General features: G+C 46.8%; 1 protein-coding gene across 1 annotated transcript in view; it reads left to right on the forward strand.

Annotated features, from left to right (window-relative positions):
- Positions 1 to 24316, forward strand: part of LOC126487621 (uncharacterized) — a 178778-nt gene that overhangs the window by 111398 nt on the left and 43064 nt on the right. The window contains 5 exon segments of the mRNA XM_050120553.1: positions 399 to 564; positions 6480 to 6618; positions 16266 to 16416; positions 18770 to 18865; positions 19817 to 19969. Coding sequence (XP_049976510.1) covers positions 399 to 564; positions 6480 to 6618; positions 16266 to 16416; positions 18770 to 18865; positions 19817 to 19969 — 705 coding nt within the window.

Below are 24316 nucleotides of genomic sequence, written 5' to 3' on the forward strand. Positions count from 1 at the left end.
CGCTGTCTTTGAATCGGTTTATTGTTTCCTTTTTCTCACTTATTATCCTGGGTGCACCGTGAAAATGTTTGCTTAAGCATGACCCGTGCTGGAGACCACAGTTTCTGCTTCAATCAATCACTGCTCAAAGACAGGGGGAGATTGTACTGTTCAGATATAGATATTGTAAGTAATTTAAAATGATTAAAAGTTCACAGGAGGCCCTACGTAGGTAAAGCAGACACACTGTCCTGTCTCATAAGGCACTTGAGCGCCTACACACACGCGATGGTACTGCCACATCCCGAGGCCAAGCCCTGTGGATACTGAGGGACCACTGTATGCCCGCATAGGCGTATTTCCCTAGTCTTTCTTAGCAAGTTCCTGAAATGGTTTTCTCGTGTTGCTCCTACCCACAGGCAGCCTTTAGAGCCCTGATACTGACTCTCCAGCTTGTCGCTTCTCTCCACGACATTGTGGCCTACCTTTTCAGTTTTGCCAAGCTTGGCAATTGCCCAACGGGCTTTGACTTTCCTCTAAGCCCTCGCCCTTTGAGGAGTGACTGGGGAGGAGCTGAGGGCATTGGTAAGTAACTAACAGTCATTATTAGAATGGCCGGACCTGTTCGGTGTCAATTCTAAGAAGCGGTTAATGTTGGAAACCCGGGATTGTATCTCTTCACGACGGCAATAGGAAGGCCTTGGGAAAGTCCTGTTGCGTACTGTCTCCAGGTGTACTGTCTCCAGGTGTGCTTTCTCCTGATCAGCTTCACACTCAAAGGCTCATGGGAAAGTATACCGAGTCAGGAGTCCAGAGACCCAGCTTGGACCCTGCCTCTGCCACTGGATGTGAGCTGCTAATTACTCCCCACATCTGTTTGCTTGTCTATAAGATGGGGTAATGTCTCATAGAGATATCCTCTGGGTTGAAATCTATGTGTGGATGCTTAAGGCCATTCTAAAGATTAGTTTTCATTCCCTTTCCTTCCTCGTCCTTGTGACTTACATGACAAGTTCCAACCCAAGCAATCACTGTGCAGATGCTGAGAGTCCAGACTGTGGTCAGAATGAGGGAGGCTTTTACTTCTGTTCTAAACAGTGAAGGGCCGTGAGGTTATCAGATGGTATCCTAAAGTCTAGTAGTGAGAAGACACTATGCGGTAGAGGCCAGAGAGACGGGGCTAGCAGCGAAGTGCCGGCCCTTTACCCATGAAGGCTTAAGACCACATTTTAAAAAAAACTTGTGCTCTGAGATCCTGAGAGGCACAGACGAGTGGGTCTCTGGGGCTCCTGGCCATCCTATCCAAACTAATTGGAGAATTTTGCAATGAGAAACCCTGTTTGAAAAGTAAGGTAAATGGCACCGGAGGAACAACACCCTGTAGTAGGAGCTGCGGGCCTCTTCCCACAGCCCGGCTCCCGGCCGCCTGGCTAGCTTATGCCCCAAAATAACAACACACAAATTATATTCATTAAACACTGCCTGGCCCATTAGCTCTAGCTTCTTACTGGCTAATTCTTACATCTTGATTTCCCATTTCTATTAATGTGTGTAGCACCCCAAGGTGCGTTTAATAGGAAGATTCTAGCCTACGTCCATCCTGGGTAGGAGCTTCATCACGTCTGCCCCAGAGATGAGAGCTATCAAGTCTGAGCTCACTTCCTCTTCCTCACAGAATTCTGTTCTGTTTACTCTGCCTACCTAATTTTCTGTCCTATCAGGGCCAAGGCAGTTTCTTTATTTAACCAATGACCTTCCTCCATCAACACCCAAGGCTGGTCTCTGGCCTGGGCTTCTTGCATCAGACATTCACACCCTTGTTGACATGCTAACACACACCTCTCACTTCACACCTTGCTCTGTGTGTGTGTGTGTGTGTGTGTGTGTGTGTGTGTGTGTGTTGGGGTGGGGTGGGATGACATGTGTATGGAACCCTTGGAATCCAGAGGAGGATGTCAGGTCCCCAAGGACTGTAATTACAGGTAGTCATCATGAGCTGTGTGCAACATGGGTGCTAGGAACTGAACTAAGGTCCTCTAGAACAGCAGTGAGCGTTCTTAACTGCCGAGCCACCTCTCCAGCCTCAACAACAGAATCTTATTATAATAGGACTTATGGAAGCAGAGAGTGATTTTATTTTAGTAATTTGTCTCATACAAATTAAGTTGCACCATGCTAACACACACAGAGGAGATCTTGGTGTTCTGATTCAGGGCACAGGGAAGGGCATCCTGCTGATGTAGGAGTATATTGATTGTGTGACTGAGGTGAAAAGATGAGGAGAAAGTAGATGCTGGTACTGCCTTAGCAAGAAGCTTGGAACTGTCTCGGGTTACCCATCTCAACTGGACACAAGCAAGTCTTGAAGACATACAACACAAGTACATCAAAGTAACCTCACTAATATAGGGTCTGTTGGGGTTTGTTTAGAACATGCTAAGCCACATACTTTGGGAAAAGGTTCTGGAAAACTGTGGGTGCTAGGTTTCAGAGGATTAGGGGAAAGGAGGGTGGGCCATGAAAAAGTCCATCCTGTTCCTAGAGTCTGGGACAGCCAGAGCCATATTTCCAGTTGGCTACTGCCCAGGAACTTCTCTGGTAGCTGGGCACAAGAGTACTGCTTGCCCTAACCAATTCAGTGGGGAAAACAGGGAGGGTCCTAATGAGATGAGAAAAACACACTGGCCCAGGTCATCAGCTCTTCATGGCACCGCCGAGGGTCCATGGAGATGGGGAGACCACTGAGGACCTGGAGTTCAGAATGGAGGACGGTGTGTCCTTGCTGCCGGTGGATCACAAACCTGGAACTCATAGACCTGTGCAGGAGATTGGGTTTTCCAAAGTGTCATTTAGAGACTGCACACTTCGCTTGTTGCAAGTAAAGGGGAAAAAATGTGCTCAGGGGAATATGTGCAAGGTTTTACATGCTGTGATTTGCTGAAAATAGATGAAAAAAAATAAGTGAAAAAAGAAAAAAAATCCTAAAATAATCTGTAGTAGGGAGGCTACTTGTTTGTTCCTAGGCTGCCCAGACTCCCAAAATAACCACACAGAAACTGTACTAATTAAATCACAGCTTGGCTCATTAACTCTAGCTTCTTATTGGCTGACTCTTACATCTTTATTTAACCCATCTCCATTAATCTGTGCATCATCACGAGGTCGTGGCCCACCAGCAAAGTTTCAGCACATCTGTCTCCAGTAATGGCTCCATGGCTTCTCTCTGACTCCGCCTTTTTCCTCTCAGCATTCAGTTTAGTTTTCCCCATCTACCTCTGTTCTGCCATGCTATAGGTCCAAAGCAGTTTCTTTATTCATTAATGGTAATCACAGTATACAGAGAGGAGTCCCACATCAATAATTTTCTTCCTAAGAAGATGTCTAGGCTGCATAGCTCCCAGCCCAGATCCCAGAGGAGGCAGAAAAACAATGGTGAGAGAGGGGATTGAGTCTGGTGTGTATTGGAGGGAGATAAAATATTTTTTCAAGGGTGCTCTGGATATGAGCTTATGGTCCTCCTCCAGACCAAACAAAGGCATCCTGACCAAATGAGGGCTTCTATGGACACAAATTCTCCCCTTCCTTGACAAGCAGTCAGTGTGAAACACGGGAGCAGAGTCGGGGAGTTTACCCTGAATTCTCCTTGCCAAAGATCAAAAGGCCAGTTAGAGCCCAAACACAGTTAATATACTCTCCCTCTCTGTTCTCCCCCTCCAGTGTGAGCGTGGAGGGAGTGGGGGGAGGTGGGAGACTCAGCACACAGAAGCCTCCTCTGGAGAAAAGACAGACTTCCTTCCCTTTTCTGATGTTCCCCGGGTCCTCTGGTCACCTTTCAGTCCACCTGCAGTCCCAAGCTGCTTTCCCTGCCCACATTTGCCACTTCCTCTCCACGAGCATGCGGTCCCTACTGACAAAGGAAGCAGAGTGAAGGCGGTAGGAAGCAAAGGGGAGGTGCTTCCCACCAAGACAACCACAATGGAATAAGTCATGTTCCCACACATAACTACACTCGCACAGACCCACCTTCCACTGCCGTCCCAGTGCTGGCATCAAGGGTGTGGGGGCACACATTTGCCGCACACCGGCTTTATTTGTGTTTTGTTTGGTGACGTTTTAATTGTGTCCTGAAAAGTATTAGGTTTTGTTATCTGCAGCAGTTCCCTTTCCGCTTAGATATCATATTATCCTATTTTTCCTCCCCTTAAGGCCTATTTGTACACACTCACATATGTACACACACACACACATACACACACACACACACACACAGAAAGAGAGAGAGNAGAGAGAGAGAGAGAGAGAGAGAGAGAGAGAGAGAGAGAGAGAGAGAGAGAGACTTTGCATTTGAGAACGACCATGTGATATTTGTCTTTCTGAGTCTGGGTTACCTCAGCTAACGTGGTCATTTCTGGATCCACCTATCTTGGCACATCTTGTATTTCTCCATGGCTGACTAAAATCGTGTCTGTGTACCACATTTTCCTCATCTGCTCACCTGTGGGCAGACAGCCGGTCCACATCCCTGCTTTTCTGAGCGGGCCGTCAACCAGCGTGATTTCCAAGTCTCTGTCGTCGGATGCAGAGTTCTTTGGGTACATCTCCAGGAGCCGCACAACTGGGTCATAGGGTAGTTCTATTTTTAGTGTCTTGAGAAAATTCACCATGATGGGTGTGGTGGCTTTCCCACCCTCCAGCAGCGAAGAGGGCTTCTTCTTCCCCAAACGCTCACCAGACTTCGCTGTATTTGTTTTCTTCATGTTAGTAGTTCTGACTAGGGTGAGCTGAATTCTTGGTGTAGTTCAACTTGCATTTCCCAGTGGCTAAGGATGTCAACTATTGTTTTTAAAAACATGTATTGGCCAGTTGTGTTTCTTCTCTTGAGAGCTACGTTCAGACCAGCCACTGATCTATTCATTGGCAATGGGTTTTCTCAGTGTTTAATTTTCACAGTTTATATATTCTAGACATTACCCCCACCCCAGTCTGAAGTGCAGCTTTAGACATTCTACCCTCTATAGAATGTTTGCTTTGTGGCCGGCTCCCTTTGCTGGGCAGGTCCCTAATATCATATAATCCCATTTGTCATCTCTGGCAGTGTTCTCTGTGCTGGTGGAGTCCTGCTCGGCCCGTGTCTGTCTCTGGGATTCCTTCCTGTAGCAGTTTCAGGGCCACAGGCTTGAGAGTCAGGCCTTTGTCCATTTTTAGTTGATTTTCGGCAGCACACAAGTGTTTGGATCATGAGCAAAAACGTGCAGACAACATGACAACGGACATGTGGAAATGAGCAAAATCCCTGTGACCCAAGCATCTTAGTGTTTCTATTGGCTGTCATCCCCTGATCGTTGGTGCCCAAAGACTTTGTGCATTTACATTTTACAGTGCTCCACTCCTAGGGTGTAGGGAATTTTACTGCAAATATTTTTCACTTGCCTGCCACTTGCCTGAAGATGTATTGCTCGTAGACCAAAACCACACACCATGAACAAATGACGTTCAGTGGTCACCTCTTTTCCTGCCGTACACCCCAAAAGTTCTGCAGTTTGTACTACAGCCATCTCCCTTTCAGTGAGAACTTCTTTGGACCCAATAGAACCATCATGTTTAGAGGAATCATTTTAAAAATGTGATAATTGCACCCAGTCACAGGAAAGTGTTGCAGGTATCGGCAGCCATTCTCGCTGCTCAGGCTCTCACAGACAGCTTCCCTGTTCGTTCCCATAGTCCTCTGCTTTCCCAGGTGCAAATGCTGAGGAGGCCCAGCATTTGCCAGGTAGGAAGAAAGCTGCTTGGGTCTGGAGTAGCCCACCGAGAGAGAGATCAATCTTATCCATGCCCTTGAGTGATGCCTGTCTTGGGCCGCCAGTGGAGGAACCGTGACCGTGCTCCACGGCCTCTCCTACCCCAGGGTAGAAAGCTGTCCCCATCAGAGGAAGCTGGCAAACCTTTTCCAATAGGCTGATTGATATTCAGATAGCCCTGAACCCACAGTCCTGCGGTGCTCCCTAAGTTGGTTTTGGCTGAGCTCCCTTATTTCATCTAATTCCCGCCTTGAGCCAATGGCAGGCCAGGTTCCTCGACCCAGCTTGAGTGCTCTTGGTCTTAGCTGAAGGTAACTTTCAGTCCCTAGTGGGTATCCTGAGGACTTGCCCATCCCACATCTTTCTTCTTCATTCTATTTTGAGACCATGGCCTGGCAGACTTCAAACTTTCAACAGTCTATTCTTATTGTGCTAAACCACAGGGTTGGGGAGGAAAGTGTGTGTGTGGTGGTGGGTGGCGGGGGGGGGGGGGCTATCTTCCAAAGAGAGGAAGGGAAGAAACTAAATCAAACCTTGGTTTCTAGAGCTGCTGATCTTGCAAAACATGTAATTAGCGCATCCACAAACAAAGGATGTCCGTTTGGATAACAAGTTACTCTGGAGGTGAAAGGGGAGTCTGATTGGTTTGCCATCGCAGCCTGTCCTTCACACTGTCTGACTCCAGTATTTCTCCCTTTCTAGGGTCTGAGCTTCAGGAACTGCAGAAAATGATTGACAGTCTCCAGAATCCCCAGGATCCGGCTCAGGTGGCCCAGGCCCTCCTCCTCCGCAGGGAGGTGACGTGGCTGCAGTTTGATGCTGCAATGAGACATCTCCTCTGGTAAGGGCAGCAACACCTCTGCTCCTGCCAAGGACAGTGTGCTGAGCGGGTGCCCGCTGAGGCCCCACTTGGGAGGCCACAGTGCATTAGATAAGGAGCCTAGAATAGGCTATGGGCAGATCCATCCCGCTGGCTTCCCAGCGGTTCTCGAGAAGCCTGTCTCTGTGGAATCTGCCCCGGTATTCCTGGGGTTTGTAAGGACACTTTCCCAACAGCCTGTGAGCAATTGCTACTTTCAATACTGAGTTTTATCGTAGGGAGTAAAACTCGTGTCCTTCTGATGATCATTATTCTGAAAAGTTTATTTCACCTTTTCAGCCCCACAGGGACAAACTCACCGTTCCCCTGAAGCCCACAGAACTAGCTGTGGGCACTGGCTTTTAAGTAAAACCACCTAGATCTTGTAGAAACCATCCCCTCAAGTACTGTATTTACAAAACTTCTATTTGGCTGATTAATCATGATTCTGATGGATTTGGATTGAGTTTGGATTAATATTCATGTTTCCAGAAAATGTTTTATATGAGAAAGAGAATGTGTCAGACCTGAGCACCCCTGGATTTGTGAGTGTTTGTGTGTGTGTGTGGGGGGGGTGCTTGTTGTTTTTAATTAGAGCAAAGGGCAGCAGCAACAAAACCCTAGTATCTTGCTATGTAGTTGAGGAAATCCAAAACTCACTAAACAACCAAAGCAAGCCTTGAACTTGCTGTCTTCCTGTCTCAGCCTCCTGAGAGTGGTCCGACATTTCTCTAGTCCAACTCTGTTATTCTCTTGTTTTGTTTTGAAACAAAGTCTTAATTTGTAACCTTTGTTGGCCTGGGATCTGCTATGTAAACCAGGTCAGCCTTGAATTTGGACCAGTCTTCCAGGGCTAGGATTACAGTCATAAGCCCTGACTCCTGCTCCAAGCCAGCTCGAATTATTCTTTCTTTCTTCTTTTCTTTCCTGTTTTCTTTCCTTCCTTCCTTCCTTCCTTCCTTCCTTCCTTCCTTCCTTCCTTCCTTCCTTCCTTCCTTCCTTCCTTCCTTTCTCTTCCCCTTTTCCTTTCTTTCTTTCTTTCTTTCTTTCTTTCTTTCTTCCTTCCTTCCTTTTTAAAAATATTCTTAAATTACCCAAACGTATCAACTTCTTCCAATTCATCTCCAGTGTGAGTGTTCAGCTAAAAAGGTCCCCAAAGGTCTGTACCAGAGAATTTTTCCACCCATAGAGAATGCAGATGTGGGATTATATTGAATGAACATACTTTTCTACTTTGTGTTTGCTTTTTTTTCTGTTCCTTGGATTTAGAATATAAATAAAGCAGTGCAAGACTTCGAAATGACTTTTTTGCTTTATACTGACTAACAACTTCAGGGCTGTAGCTTTAGTTTAACTTGTCAGCTATGAGGGTTGTGCATGTCTGGATGACCACGGAGTTGGGCCCTGAGCTGACCTCTGTACTCTGAAAGCCTAAAGGGGTTTTGTTTGTTTGTTTGTTTTTGTCTTTTTTTTTTTTCCATTTTGGTTTGGTTTGGCATTTGTTTTTGTTTTTGAGACACGTCTACTTTAGCCTGGGTTCCTTTGGAACTTCTACAAAGCTCAGCCTTCCAAGTACTGAGATTACAGGCGTGAGCCACCATGTCTGGACCCAGGTAGACATCAAAGAAATTTTCTGGTTGTGGGGGAATCGTCCTCCATAGTTCCAGCCACACAGAGTTCTGCTAGGGAAATTGCCTTAGGCAAACTACCCTGTTTCTCCAAACTTGCGTTGTCCTGCACCCTGTGGCCAAGAAAGGGGGACAAAGTAGCCTCCTCCTCCTTCTATTTCTTTCCCAGAGGAAACCACCCAGGAGGCACACCTGGCATTCTTTACTTGGCCCATCTTCATGGCCTTTATTTCCCTCCCCAGAAGGCTTTCTACTGCGTGTACATAGAATCAGACACTAGAATCAGAGCTTCTGTTAACTTCAAACCTGTGCATGACAGTAGTTTCTGGGCAGCGGCATGGTCAAGACGGGGACTCAGAAGGGCTGATGGAGAAATGCTACCCTCGTTATCGTCCGAGGTAGCACGGATCCCACAGATGAATCAAAGTGTTTAGCTACTCAAGAGACAGGGCAGGGGTTAAGTTCCATCTCAGGATTTACCTGAGCAAGCAGGGTTCTTTGACGCAGGGAAAGATCTGCTCCTGCAAGGTTAAGGCTCCTCCTGACTTTAAAAAGGAAGTTCCAAACTCTTTCCTGGAGTGAGGGGAGTATGCTTCAGCAGACTCAGCGGAAACAGAAAGGAGATAGGACAATGGCCCTGTAAAGTTGCCTATCGCCACCCTCTTGCCCACTTAACAGAGGCACAGAGATGGGGTTGCCTGACGCATTTCACACTCCCCTCCCCCAGCTGCCCTTGAGGACTGATGAAAATCTGTGGCTGCCCCTGAATAGGTCAGAGTCACTGTCAAGAGCCCAACATTTACTTCTGTCCGTGGAGGAGTGTTGAAATAAGAGCGGCGGGGCTGCGTCCCCGGCACCCGGCCGCAGAGGAGTTCTCTGACTCCTGGACCATAACGTGCCTGAGCATCAAGTTTATCTGTAGTTCTAGATAAGACAAGCATTTTCCGTGGGTGTGAATGGGTGAACTGAATGGATGCTTCAGGCCAGTCTTATCCATGTACGTCAGGACACGGCAGAGTCTGCTACAGGCATCTGCCTAATTGGGGTAGCCCTTGGACTAGAGGTATGGCCTTTACATGTTTAAGTGGTTGGGGAAAAATCAGTAAGAAAATAGTATGTAGTGACACATGAAAATTACATGGGGTGGGCGTGGTAGTGCATGCCTTTAATCCCAGGACTCAGGAGGTAGAAGCAGAGGCATCTTTCTGAGTTCAAGGCCAGTCTGGTCTGCATGGTGAGTTCCAGGCTAACCAACACTACACAATAAGACCTTGTTTCAAAATAAAGCAAACAAACACACACCCCAGAAAAACCATGAATTTCTTATTTCAGTGTCCACAAATATATTTTACTGAACAAAGTCATGCCTGTTAATTAGTTATTTTTTCTTTATTTATTTTTATTTTGTTTTTGTTTTTAGACAAGTTCTTACTCTGTCGACCAGGCTGCCATCATGACAATCCTCTTGCTTCAGCCTCACGAGTACTAGGTTTACACATGAGCCCTTGTGCCCAGCATGTTCCCATTTATTTATGAATGGTCTCTGACCATCTTCCTCTCCAGCCATGGAATGGAATAGGGTCAACAAAGCCGCAGACAATAACATTTGACTCTTTAATCCAAAGTTTGCCATTCTCTGTGTTCCAGAATATAATTCCTTTGCAGTTTGAGGGTGGATGGAGAAGTCCTTCAGAGGCACCTTGTAAAAAGTGCTTCTACTCCACGTGTACTGTTGCCTTTAGGGGTGACTGGGAGAAGGAGAATTGGAAGGTGTCTGAGAATGGACCAACTCCAAGCCTCCTTTAGGAGCTTCAGGGCACGTGCATGGACCAGCACTGCCTTCTTGCTCCTTGGCTCTTCTTTAGTTTTGCTTCATCTTAAATACGGTCTTATTTTTATGCTGGTCTGTTTTAAGTGCCTTTAGCCACTCAGATATCAACATGTGACTTAAGTTTCTGGGAGTTTCATGGGACATGCGCTTGGCACAAGGCCAGGGCCCCAGTCTCTAGTATTGGAGAAGTACGGAGTTTTAACTGTGCCTGGACTGTCGAGGCAGATTTTGTCATATTATTGCTCCCAAGGAAAAGCTCCAATGCACATCCTGAGTGTCCACTACTTTCTGAGGTCCTGTCTAAAGCATCTTCGTGGTATCTAACTAGTAGCAGCTCTTTCCCCTAAGGAAGGGTAGTCCTCCTGGAGGCACCCAGCCATGTGTTAATAAGGAAGCATACAGGTATGGCAGGAACATTTGAAGAGTTGGATCTTATGTTGGTCTGCAGAGAGACTTTTCTTTATGATTTATCAGCAGGTGTTAAGTGCCGAAGTCCTAAATGGCAAGCCAGCCTTACATGGGCTCTGGGGGTAGAACTCAGCTCTCCAGGCTTGTACCCAGAGAGCCTTCTCATTGGTTCACTCCATAGCATCTTGAGTGTTGTTCACAAGCTGTGCTGGGCAGATGCTGATAGAGGGTGTAAACCCCTGGAGGTGCACAAGTGGCCAGGCCCCGCCCCCGACTTTAGCAGCCATAATGGTCATCTCCAGCCCCTTGAGATACAGGCAGCCAAGATACTGTCCCACAGAGAAAAACAGCCAAAGTTTGAGCCACAAAACCCAACCAATCCCAGGTCACCCTGGGGAGCCTCCACAAGAAACCCTATATAAAGCCGACCTCCTGCTCAGGTCTCTGCTGCCCGAATCTCCCCCAGAACAGAGGCAGCCACCTTTGTGACTCTCCCGATAAATCTCATGTGAGGTTTGTTGTGTAGCATGACTATATGGTATTCCTTGGCTCCAGTTACAGAGGGTCCTGGCCAGGCTGTGCCGACTGGGGACCTGAATGACTTGTTACAAGTAGGCCAGGCTCTTTCAGTATTTCCAAAGTCACGATGATGTAGCTAAAGAAAATGTTGCATTCTCTCTCTTTTCTCTTTCATCTTCTTCTTTCTCTTTTTTTCTCTTCCTTTGTTTGTTTGAACTGGAGCCTCAGACACAGGAGGCGATGACGGAGGGTAGGGGCTTGGCTGTGCCACCGTGTTGGTTATGTCACTGCGGTGTGCCAAGTCTGTGGGCTGGGAGCTATTTTTACAGCCTTTACGGAAAAGGAAAGAGAAATTCAGAGGTGTTTTGTTACTCGCCCAGGGCTACACAGGCTGTTGTGGTAAGACTTGTGTTTACGCCCCATACCTGACCTCATAGCCCCTATCCTTTTCTGCAGTCCGGGGTTAGATGTCATTGTAAATTTTCTTTAGAAATGGGAAAATACAGCGGGTGTGGTGGCGCAGTCCTTTAATCTCAGCACTCGGGAGGCAGAGGCAGGTGTGAGTTCGAGGCCAGCCTGGTCTACATAGTGAATACGAGGAGAGCCAGAGCTACACAGGAAGACTATGTCTCCCACAACAAACAGTTCAGGTGAGATAGTGCAAACCGGTAACCCCAGAACTTGGGAGGAAGAAGTAGAAGGATCAGACATTCTATATACAGTGAGTCCAAAGCCATCCTGAGCTGTATCAGATCCTATTCCAAAACAAAACAACAACAAAAACAATAAATAAAATAGGAAAAACAATAGTCTCAGTTAGGATTTCTATGCTCTCATAAAACATCATGACCAAAAGCAACTAAGGAGGAAAGGGCTTGTTTCAGCTTACTGTTTGCGGTTCGTCATCCCGGGATGTCAGGACAGGGACCTGGAGGCTGAAACTGATGCAGAGGCCATGAAAGAGAGTTGCTTACTGGCTTGCTCCCCATGGCTTGCTCATCCTGCTTTCTTATAGGACCCAGGACCACAGCCCAGGGTTGGCACCGCCCACAGAGAACTGGACCTTCTCACATCAATCGTCAGTAAAAAGATGTACCAAAGGCTTTCCCACAGGCCAGTCTGCTGGGGGTGGGGGGCTTCTCAATTGAGGTTCCCTCATCTTAAATGACTCCAGCTTTTGTAAAATTGACATAAAATTATTCAGTGTATTAATAAACATTTGGTAGAAAAATCTCTAATGGAGTGGGAAGAAGTCAAAGAAGATCTGGTGCTAAAAGAATAGAAGTTTGTTTTCCTTGCTCTGACAAAATAACTAACAAAAATCACTTAGCAAAGGAAAGGCTCATTGCGGCTCACAGTTTAAGGGTGTGGTCCATCACAGCCGGAAAAGAACGGAAGCAGGGGCGTGAGGGAGCAGTCAGGGCGCAGGAGGAGATGAATACCGGTGCTTAACCTGCTTCATCCTCTTCCTGTTTTATTCAGCCTGAGGTCCCAGTCCATGAGATGGTGTGCTGTGGAGCAATCCTTCTGTACACTGGGTAAATACATCTCACTATGATTGGTTTAATAAACAAGCTGACTGACCAATAGCGGAACAGGATAAAATTAGGCAGGAAAACCAAACTCAGAATGATGGGATAAGGAAGGGTGGAGCCAGAGGAGGTGCCAGCCAGATGGATAACAGCACACAAAATAGGATCGAAGTAAAAGCCACAAGCTTCAGGTCAGCACACAGAGTGATAGAAATTGGTTAAGTTGTAAGATCTAGTTAGTAACAAACCTGAGCTATTGGTTGAGCATTTGCAATTAATATTAAGCCTCTGAGTGATTATTTGAGAGCAACTTGGGACAGGAAAATTTTCGCCTATGATGATGTTACCCACATTTAGGATGACTCTTCCTTCTTAGTGTAACCTCTTCAGAAACACCCCCAGAGACATATCCAGTTGTGTGTCTCTTAGGTAATTCTAAGTCAATTAAACTTACAGCAAAGATTGGCCACACAGTTATGTTTCTGTGGTTCCCCTCTAATAATTACATTGTACAGTTCCCTAATAAGCTTCCAACACATGAACCCTTGTGTTGAAAACCATCTCCAGCTCACAGCATCTAGCATGTGGACAGAGGAACTGGAAAGGCAAGGAAGGATGTAGACTTGTGCTCTGTTGACTTCCTGGGAGACAAATGGTACCCACCTCAGAGAATGCAGACATACAGACCTAAGAAACAGTCCTGCCAAGAGTAGCTTGAGTTTAATTTGGGTCACTTGCGGGGGAAGTGATGCCTACAAGAGCATGGGCAGCCGCACTGTGAAAAACCAATTGTCCAATCTTACCGCATTCCCAAACAACTGTTTGCCATTTACATAGACTAAGAGAGGGGTGTTGCAGCGTGAGCCCCTCTGTCCCTTCATGATGAATGATCGGGGGTGTGGTCTTGTGCTGGTCTTCTTCCTATAATCACTACTACTAAATGTTCAAGAAGGCAATAGTCATGCCATAGCAGAGGGCAACGTCCCGTAATACCTTGGTTCCTTCGCAGGGCTCTAGAAGTTTTCCAAGAACTGAAGCCACTTTAGTAACCGTTTGTTCCCAAATACTTCACAAACTTTCTAAGACAATAATAGAACACATCAGGGGCTGGAGGGATGGCTCAGCAATTGAGAGCACATATTGTTCCTGCACAGGATCAGAGTTCGGTTCCCAACACCCACATCAGGCGGTCCACACCCACCCCGCTACTCCAGCTCTAGGAAATCTTGACACCCCCTTCCAGCCTCTAGGGGCACCATATCCTTATCCCTACCACCATACAACATAAACATAATATTTTCTAAAGTAAACCGACCAAAGAAAGCAGGAAAGAGAGATCCTGTCAGAGACTGAATAAGAAAGATTGAACAAAGCCGGCCCCTGAAGGAGGGAGGAAGGGAGGAGGCGAGGGGGGCAGGAAGAGCCCTGAGAACTGGTGGTAGAGATGAGCAGGAGTCCGCAAAAGAAGCCGTGCAATGAAAGAAGCTATTCCTGGGCACTTTGCTTTTGCGTTCGTGACTTGTGCTGAACTGCGTCTCTGTTTGAATGGCCTGCTTTTTGATACCAGCTTTTTAAGTAAACATATGTAGGGTATATGTATATGGCACATAGATACTATATGTGCCATAGAGAGATCTCGGAAATTTTAGGGGAAAGTGGAAGCTTTACTGATACCTTGGGCTCTGTGTGGGTGGAGGTGATGGCCTATGTGAGGTTGACTGTTGAATCTCAGGCAGCTCCTGGCTCGGAACTGTGAACATTCTAGCCACACCATGTCACTGCTGCACTTGGTATGTCATCATCTCCACTGAGAAATCACGTGGAAGTTGAGAGAAACAGGGAGCCAAGTTTATGTCGCCTTTAGGTAACTCCAACCTCCATCCTAAACCGAGTGAAGAGCTAGGTCTTAGCTCAGTGGTTGAATGCATGCTTAACATGCTCAGTGTCAATACACACACATGGGCACGTGCGTGTGCACACACACACACACACACAGACCACCAACCAGTAGTTTTATTCACCCTCTAAGCGCTCCACTATTGAGTTGATAGGCCTTTACTTCTGCTGACGGAAAAAGTATTTCCCTTTCCGATGCCTCATCATTGAGTCACACGTGTATAAACGTGGCCACCCTGGAGTGAATGCCAAGTCAGTTAGTTATGGTTTGTTTTACTGCCTCCTAGTCGCCCTATTGGTGAGGAAAAGATTCTACTCTGGTTCTGTGATGGCTGAAGAAATGGCACCAAAACCTGGACCAGATAAGATCAATAGTGGTTTGTTAGTGCTATGACTTCACAGAAGGAGAGGATGTCCTGCCGGCCGCAGCAGGCCATGTGTGAATACAGTGTACACGCAGGGCCCGAAGGAGGCAGACTCAGCAGTAGAAGAGGGTGTGGTCTTCCCGGGTTACTAGGGAGGACACGATGGGTTTGTTTGCCCAGCTCCAGGGTCTGGCAGGAAACAGTCGTTGCCCGGGGACAGTGGAAAGAGTGCCAGCTCCCTTGATAAGGAGTGTGGGTGGACACGGGAACCTTATCCTGGGAGAAGGGAAAGCTGTGCTTATACTATCAAGGCCCTTCCAGGTATCTAGGCAACCCCTAATACTGGGCCTTAATTGCAGAGCTCACACAACACCCTCCCTGGCAGCCTGAGCTCTAAGCGGTGCTCCTGAGAGATGCTGGAAGTTAGACAGCAGTGGCCACTTCACTCACCTCTGTTGTAGGTTGTCAGGTCTACTCCAGCCTCTCATGGTTGGTTTCCTGTCCCATGCCCGCCCATGGACAGTCACTGATGGGCCTCAGGCACTCTCAGGTCTCCCCAACACAGAGAGTTTGCCAATCTCAGTTCCTTAAGCTGACATTTCCTTCAGCCTGGCGAGTCTCTGTTCTCTTAGGTGCCTGGCTTGTGAGAACTGGTCTCCACGGAAAACATCAGTTCTCGGAGCTACCCTCCCCCAGATTATCCCAGGTCAGCACTTTCCTTAGACATCCTTTGTATGTTAGCGAGGGCTAACTGAGATCTCGAAACCCTGTGTTTCCTTGCTAATCTTATTTCCTTGGGGGCAGGAAATAGCCCTGAATTATCCCACATGCCTCTCGTTCTTGCTTGCATTAAAAATTTCATGCTCTAGTCTACGGGGTTTGTGGCTCTTGACGTGCAGAACCAAATTTTGTTTCAATGAAACCAAAGGGTTCTCTCTCACACCCATGGATCTCACTTAACCTGAAGTTTGGTTTTATAGATTTGAACCGTTACTGCAGCTACTAACTTTAAGAGCTCAGCAGACAGCTGAAGTCTTTGTGCTGGAGCTATTGGTGTGACGCCCGTTTTGGCAGACACATGTGGCTGATTTAATTCAAGTTAGTAAGAGCTAAAACTAAGTAAAATTTAAAACTCAGTCCCTCATTCGCAAGAGCTTCACTTCCGGTGTCCAACAATGGCATAGAATCAGTGCTTTCTGAACTTTCCAGCTTCCTGATAGTTCTGTCAGTATTGCTTGACAGAAAGTGTCAATTTCACCCATTGTGAGGATCACCTTCCCCCAGAGGGCTCTGGACTATGAGAGGGAAGGGAAGCATAGGGGGTGTGGTTGAGGGAGAAACCATGTTCCTCTTTCAAAATATTCTCTTGCTACAGTAAGTTGGAAGAAGCTCTGGATCTAGAAAGCATAAGTAACCATACTAAACAAAAACTCTCACCCCACTTTGACAGAACATTTTTGGCAGCAGGAAATGCTCCCGCCCACCAGTCTCTCGCAGACGGCATGTGCCACGGTTTGCCACCACTGAGCGACTCTCTCAGGAGGAGCATCTTTTCTTCAGGGCTCAGCCTGCCACAGCCGCTAGATCCACGGAGCCTCCAGGTGAGTTTCAGAGGCGCTGTGTGGAATGCAGGGGTGTTGTCCCTTCGTTTCTTTTTGGCTTCCATTTCGCAGGATCTTCACACTTCAGTGGCCCTCAATCTTCGTTGGCCTTCCTTCACTCCCAGGGGGCCACGGGAACTCGTGACCAGGAGTTAGCCCCAGGCAGGGTGTCTTCTGCAAATGTTCAATGGAATGATTGGGGCAGCAGCCTGCTCAGGGCTGTAACAGAAAATCAAAACAAGATGCCCTGAAAGGCTTGATCTTTTCTACCCAATAGATCATGATGCATAAAGAGGTCAGAAGCTGGGCTTTGGATTGCTCTGGTTACAACACGTGTTATCAAATGTAATCCCAGCAACTTCGACTACTCCCAAGCAAGTACACTGACCATCTCGACACAGGTCAAAGTTCAGAAAAGCCAGATATCAAACCACTGAAGGAGTCAGAGCAGCGTTAGTTTCCCAAACCTTATTTGTCACTTTTCTGTTGCCACAAACTCAAGGCCGGGCCCAGCTCAGTAGGTTAGGACAATAAGCGTTCATTGGGACTCCCAGATTCTGAGAGGCAGGAAGCTGGGAGCAGCTTAGGTGGGGAGTGTTGGCTCAGGGAGGGTGGCTGTGTCTCTGAAGGGTTGCAATCAAGAAGTTGGCCAGGCCTGAAGATCACCATCTCGGCACATAGCAAGAGAAGTTTGCTTGCAACCTTATCCACCCAGCTGACAGTAGCTGTCAGGAGACCCGCATCCAAGGCTGTTCCCACAGTCTTCACTACAACACTTCCTCACAACAATGGCTATGAGGAAAATGGTTTCCCCAGAGCAAGAGAGGGCGCCTGGGGTAAGAAGCCTTGGCCATTGCACGACCAGTCTTCAGAACTGACACCATGGCTTCTGTCAGGTTCCAGTCATTAACAGTGAGCCTTTAAGTTCAGCCATGTTCAAAGGGTCAGAGAGTCACCTCCCTTGCTCCTTCTGCATACCCCCATTTTAGTTTCTTTTCTATCTCCCCCTCTGGGTGTGTGTGTGATTGTGTGTTCCTGCTCACACATGTGCACATGTCAGGTCAGAAGACAGTTGACGGGAGCCCGTTCTTTCCTTCCAGCTTCTGGACCTGAGGCTCAGACTCAGGTCGTCAGACTTGGTGACAAGTGTCTGCGCGCCCCCTCCTCTGGAGAGGGTGTCATGTATCCCAGGCTGATCTAATAAGTAGGCAAATATAACCTGAACTCCTGTTTCTCCTGTCTCCAGTGCCAAGTGTTAGGATTACAGGCGTGCACCCAGCCCTAAGCACTAAACCCTAACTCCTGATGGAAAGCGTTTGTGTACATTAGCTTTAAAACTACCCTGCAGGTCCTGTACTTCCATGCTAAAAGACAGTGACTCTTGGTCCAATCCTCACCCCTCTTTTAGAACCACAGGACAGAGCTGGCCGTGACACTGGGCCTGCTGCCGATGTCTTTGGATGCTGCCTTGGATTGGGTGGCTGTGGGTGTCCTGTGTCACAGTCTTTAGGAAGTGACTGAAAAGCAGCTCTAGAGTAGAGAATGAGCTCAGTGGGCAGTCCTCTGGATCTGGGGTTTACATGGTGCTGCAGGAAATAGAACCTGCCTCGATTGTTCTGCAGTGCAGAGAAGACAGGGGTCACAGCACCCCCTGGGGCAGTAGTCTGAGGTGATGCCAAGAGTTGGGGCACAGTGATGGGGAAGGACATTGGAAGGTCCCTAATCTGAACAACATTTAACTAAGTTTACTTTTGTTGGTTAAAAACAAACATACCCTCTTGGTATTGTATTATTCCAGAATTTCTTTTGTTTTGTTTCTTTTGAGACGGTCTCACTGTCTAGTTCCATGGTCCTCAACTTTCCTAAATGCTGTCACCCTTTAATACAGTTTTACGGTTGTGCTGACCCCCAACCATAAAATTCTTTTCCTTGCTACATCATAACTATAATTTTGTGACTGTTATGACTATAATGTAAATATCTGTATTTTCTGGTGGACTTTGGCGTCCCCTATGAAAGGGTCTTTCAACCCCCAATGGGCAACGACTGATCTAGTTGAAACTGGCCTGAAGCTTACAATCCTCCTGCATCAGTCTCTCAAGGGCTGGAACTGCAGGTGTGTGCCACCTCTTGTTCTAGAACTTTGGATATTGGTGCCTCCTTATTACACTGAGACCATCCCAGGGAAACTAGAAATGACTGCCACTCTTTCTCTGTGTCACTGAGCATGCTCCGATGAGAACTCTTTCTGAGGGGCCTTTGAAGATGGATGCAGAGGTATTGCTCATGCATAAGCATCTTCATCTGAGGGATGCATGAGACCATTGTCCTGTCTGTTGTTGGTTTCATTTAGGCGTTTACGATGTTCCCATGGAGGGCGTTTCAGGAAGATGGTGGACCATTTCCAGTTATGAGCAGCGTCCCAAACACCTTAGAGTATGATATGCAGGTAGGCCTGTCTTCCACTTGTTGGAGAGACCCGAACACAGACTGTAAAGCAGGGCATCACCAGGTTCATGCTTTAGCCAGTGGCAACTTATCAGATAAACGAGTGTTTAACAATGAAGCTGTCACCGAGGCTGCAAGGTGAGTCATATTTTCTTATTGTGGAAAAAGTCACGCTCTCAGTTGCTAAGGGCTTTTGCTGTAGACTCAGCTGCAGTTTCCAGGACAGCAATGACCTAGAGGAAGGGCCGCTCTGGAGTCACCTCTGAGCCTCTTAGAGAAATTGCCACCTGACACTCAGAGGCGCAGGACACCTGACCTGGCATGGGATCTGCTTAGGCAGGACCAAGGAGGGAATTTTCTTTGTTTTGTTTATCTTGATGCTTTTTAAAATCATTTAAATTGTTTTGAAAAAAAAAAAGTTTTCTCATGATTAGGTCAGCACCAACATATTTTTTTTAATGTGTGTGTATTAAAATCAAGACAAAAATTCAACTACAACTTGGCTTCAGAATAGGGAATGCAGAGTTGGGGTGGGACAATACTGGCATAAATGTAATTTGCTTGCATTTGTGTGTGTTTAAAATCCCCCATAAGTTAAATAATATTTTAACAGCAAGAGGGTTTAAAACAAAAACAGAGACAATAATAGTTCACAATTAGGGTCTTTCTCCTGTTCCCCCAGGGGCATGCCTGTGAGTATCTCTGGACTTATAAAGGAAACTGGCCATCCCACGCATTTGTTGTATCTACTGTAAGGTCAGGAGATTTGCTGCTCCTACACAGAAACCTAACACATTCAAGAAGGACTTGAAGCTAGAGATTTTACTCTGATTGTATTAGCTGAGAGCGTGAGGGTTATAAATATAGTTGCATTTGATATTTATCTTCAAACCCATTTATAAGAGATACAAAGACCTCTTCAAAATGGGAAGGTATTTTTATTTGTTTCTAGATGTGTCTCTGCGGGCTGAGTGACCGTGACCGCAAAGTGGCCCATGGAGAGCTGGTGGGCGTGCAGGTGCTAATGGACGATGTACTGCTGGGCAGCTATCACGTGACCACGGAGGGGTCTCCTGGACGGCAGGCCACACTGGACACTGCACAGGTGATCATAGAGGGGTCTCCTGAATGGCAGGCCACACCAGATAATGCACAGTTATTCTTAGAAAGTGGGCTACAGACTTGGCCAGCGCTGTGTTGTACTGAAGGATTCGCCTACTTTGAAAGTCACACTAGAGGGGCTATCTTGCACAGCTGCTCCCATAGAAGCCAGGACTGTGCTAATGCCACAATGCCGTTGGTGAAACGTGGAGAAATACTCTCAGGGATTTGCTTACACAGTGAGTCTCGGGATTAAGTTCCCACTGACTTTATTCACTTAAAAGGTTTTTTGTTTGTTTGTTTGTTTGTTTTGGTAGGGGTGGGCATGGAGAGATGGCTCAGTAGTTACAGGCACTCATTCCTCTTACAAGGAGGGCCAGGGTTCTCTTCCCGGTACCCATATTAGGTGACTTCTAACCACATGCACCTCCAGTTCCAGGGATCCAACTCCCTCCTCTTGTCTCCTCAGGCACCTGCACTGATGTGCACACATCAACACACAGAGATAAATACATATTACACATATGTAATTAAAAGTTTTTGTTTGTTTTTGGGACAATTTCTCTATGTCAGTGGTTGTCAATCTGTGGGTCCTGACCTCTTTTTGAGGGTTGAATGACCCTTTCACAGGGGTCTCCCAGGATCATCGAAAACACAGATATTTACATTGCATTCATAACATTAGCAAAATTACAGTTACAAAGAAGCAATGAAAATAATGTTATGGCTGGAGATCATCACAACATGAAGAATTGTATTAAAGGGTTGCAGCATTAGGAAGGTTGAGAGCCACTGCTCCATGTAGCTTTGGCTCACCTGAAACTTGCTATATAGACCAGGCTGGCCTTTAACCGACAGAGGTTGGCCTCCTTCTGCCTCCCAAACACGGGGATTAAAGGCCTGGCACCACCACTCCCGGCCAATTAAAAACATTTCTTTTTAACTTCAAAATGTTTTTGAGGTGGGGTCCTGCTCCATAGTCCAGCAGACCTTGAATTCCAATCTTCCAGCCTGGGCTTCTATGTATTTTGTTTTTAAAACAGAACAAAGACTCTGGGGAGTCCATGGAAGCCTCCCGAGACAGATGCTCAGTTTACGCTTTCCTGGCAAGTCGCTTGTTTTAGCAGTAGAGTTGGGCATCCCAGAGTCGCGTGTGAGAGCCTCAGCTAGCCTGAGGTGCCAGACTGGCAGCGACTCCTCGCTTTAACTTTCTGAAGTTTAGGGCACAAGAATCATTCCCCATCGTGTAAAATAGCTCTAAATAAAACTTCATGAACTAGAAGCCAGGCAGAGGCATGTTGCAGTCAGTGAACTAGCCAGACACCTGCCTGAAGTGCCTCCTCAGACCTCCACCTTCTAGAAGCCTACTGTTGTCCGTTTCCTCGCCCCACTTACACTCAAGGACACCAGTCAGCCGGCATGGCTGTTGTCTTTCTTTTCCTTGGCTCTCGGGGGCCTCTACCACAGCACAGACATGCGTTACTGAGATTTAATGGTAGGGTGATTTCCTGCTGGAAAGTTTTCTTTCCCCTCTCATGGACTCTGTCCGCGCATTTGTCCTCCTTCCCTCCACACAATTACACATATATGCAAAGGAGAAGGTAGAGTATGCACATGACCATCAGTGCCCGTCTTCCTAAGCCTGGCTTACCTTGTTTAATCTTCCCCAGTTCCATGCATTTGTCTACACATCGAATAATTCTGCATCTTCTGCATATAGCCCATGTTTCCTTATCAGTTCATCCCCTGATGGACGGCGAGTCTGATTGCATTTCCTTGCTTTACCTCCAGAGCAGCAATAAACATAGAACACAGATCCCATCTCAGTAGTAGGATAAGAGTCCTTTGAGTAAACGCCAGGAGTGGCAAAGCCGGATTCCGTGGACGCCCTAATTTTAGGTTTCCGAGATGACTCTGCCCTGATTGCCACAGTGGCTCTGCCCGTTTGCACGCCCACCAATAGTGGGTGTGTGTTCCTCTTTCCCAGCCCCCTCGCTAACACTGCTGTCATTTCTTTTGTTTTTTAATTTTCAATTGTATTTATTTTTTGTGGGTGTACATGTCTGTCTGTCTGTCTGTTTGTATGCTGCATCTGTGCAGGTGCCCACAGAGGGTAGACAACAGCGTCAGATCCCTTATAGCTGGAGTTGCAGGCTGCTGTGAGCCACCTTATGTGGATGCTGGAACGGAACTCTGGTCCTCTTCAGGAGGAGGAGCTGCATCTTAACAGTGAGCCATCACTCCATCCCCCAGGATACCGTAGTTTTGAAGTGTGAGCTGGGTCCTGTCACTTCTTTCCTCATAAAGCCCTCATTACTTTAAAATACTCTGAGCTCCTCTCAGCATTTCTCCTCCTGGTCTCCTCCTTTTGGGGTGTGGACCAAGCTGTCTTCTGACCCTCACCTGTTGTGAGGAACTTCTCTCCTCAGACCCGCTCTGTTTGCTCACAGACGTCCCTCTCCAAACCACTCTCCTCGGGAAGCTGTCTCTGATCTTCCTCCTTCCCTCTGAGGCTTGTCTGCAGCTTAGAGTGAGGTCACAGATTAGAGAAGAAGCACACACACACACACACACACACACACACACACGCGCCCAAATAACTTAAAAAATTATGGTCATCGGAATGGCTTAATAGGTAAAGGCACTTGTCATGAAGCCTACTGAGCCATATGATAGAAAGTAAGAACTGCCTCCCCAAGCTGTCCTCTGACCCCTGCCCCCCAGCTGTCCTCTGACCCCTGCCTCCCGAGCTGTCCTCTGACCCCCACATGTGAGCACACACAATTTAAAATGACAGAAGGACACTGACTGTGTTCCCAAATACTGACACAGAGACGTTTTGATGATTTTGAAAGTGTAGCCTTATCTTAGGCTTGTTCCCAACTAGCTCTTGACAACCTAAATTTACCCATTTGTATTGATCCACAGTCTGCCACGTGACTCATTACCTCTCCTCAGTATTGTACATACAACTTCCTCTGTGTCTCGCTGGTAAATTCCTGGATTCCTCGGATTCTCCTAGAGTTCTTTTCTCTCTCAGGAACCTATCCTCTCTTGCCTAGCTATTGGCCATTCAGCTTTTTATTAAACCAATCAGAAGGCACCTTAGGAAGGCAAGGTAAAACAGTGACGTATCTTCACACCGTGCAATCAAATATCCCGTAACATAGGCTCTCAGTTAAAAGAATGTACTGCTCTTCAGGAGGACCTGATTTCAATTCCCAGAACTCACAATTGCCTGTGACTCCAGCCCTATGTAGATCCAGGACCTCTGGCCTACACTGGCTCCTGTACTCCTGTGCCTATAGCACCCCTACACCCCCAATGATTTGGGACGTCCTTCTGTCTATGTGTTGCTTTTGGTTAATGAATAAAGAAACTGGCTTAGCCTGATAGAACAGAGTAGAGCTAAGCCGGGAAAACTAAACTGAATGCTGGGAGAAAGAAGGCAGAGTCAGTGAGAAGCCATGTAGCCCTGCTGGAGACAGACACCAGAACTTTACCTGGTAAGCCACAACCTCATGGGGATATACAGATTAATGGAGATGGGTTAATTTAAGGTATGAGTTAGCTATAAATATGCTAGCATCATTAGCCAAGCAGTGTTTTAAATAATATAGATTCTGTGTGATTATTTCAGGTCTGAGCTGCTGGGCAGACAGGAAACAAGCAAGTGGCCTCCCACAACACCCCAACACACATACTCATAACTAAAAATAAAAATAAATCTTAAAAAATTAAAATAAAGTGAAGGCAGGTGACGAATACAAGTTATGAAAAATGATATAAAGCTAATTGTTTTTCTAGTTCCTACGCGGCCATGGATTTTTCAGTTTTAGTGGTTAGTGCATAAAATGTTCTATAGTGAAAGTGTAAAACCCAGCGTGGGGCTCCACAGCTTTGGAATGGCTGTTCTGACTGTAGATATGTTCATTGAGATGTACAGACTTTGGATCTGGCTAAATTATGCTGTGTGACTTTTGTGATTTTTTTAATATCCAATTTTTTTGGTTTTCGTTTAATTTTGATTTTTCAAGACAGGGTTTCTCTGTGTAGCCCTGGCTATCCTGGAAATCACTCTGTAGACTAGGCTGGCCACAAATTCAAAGACCCACCTGCCTCTGCTTCCAGAGTGCTGGGGTTAAAGGTGTGAGCCACCACTGCATGGCTAGTTTCCAAGTATCTTTTATAAAGCAAAGTTTATTAAAAAAAATAAAATAAAGCCGGGTGGTGTTGGCGCATGCCTTTAATCCCAGCACTCGGGAGGCAGAGGCAGGCGGATCTCTGTGAGTTTGAGGCCAGCCTGGTCTACAAGAGCTAGTTCCAGGACAGGAACCAAAAGCTATGGAGA

Source organism: Alexandromys fortis, unplaced genomic scaffold (genome assembly GCF_014885135.2).
Source record: "Alexandromys fortis isolate MF-2015 unplaced genomic scaffold, M_Fortis_MF-2015_v1.1 scaffold_175, whole genome shotgun sequence".
NCBI classification, from domain to species: domain Eukaryota; kingdom Metazoa; phylum Chordata; class Mammalia; order Rodentia; family Cricetidae; genus Alexandromys; species Alexandromys fortis.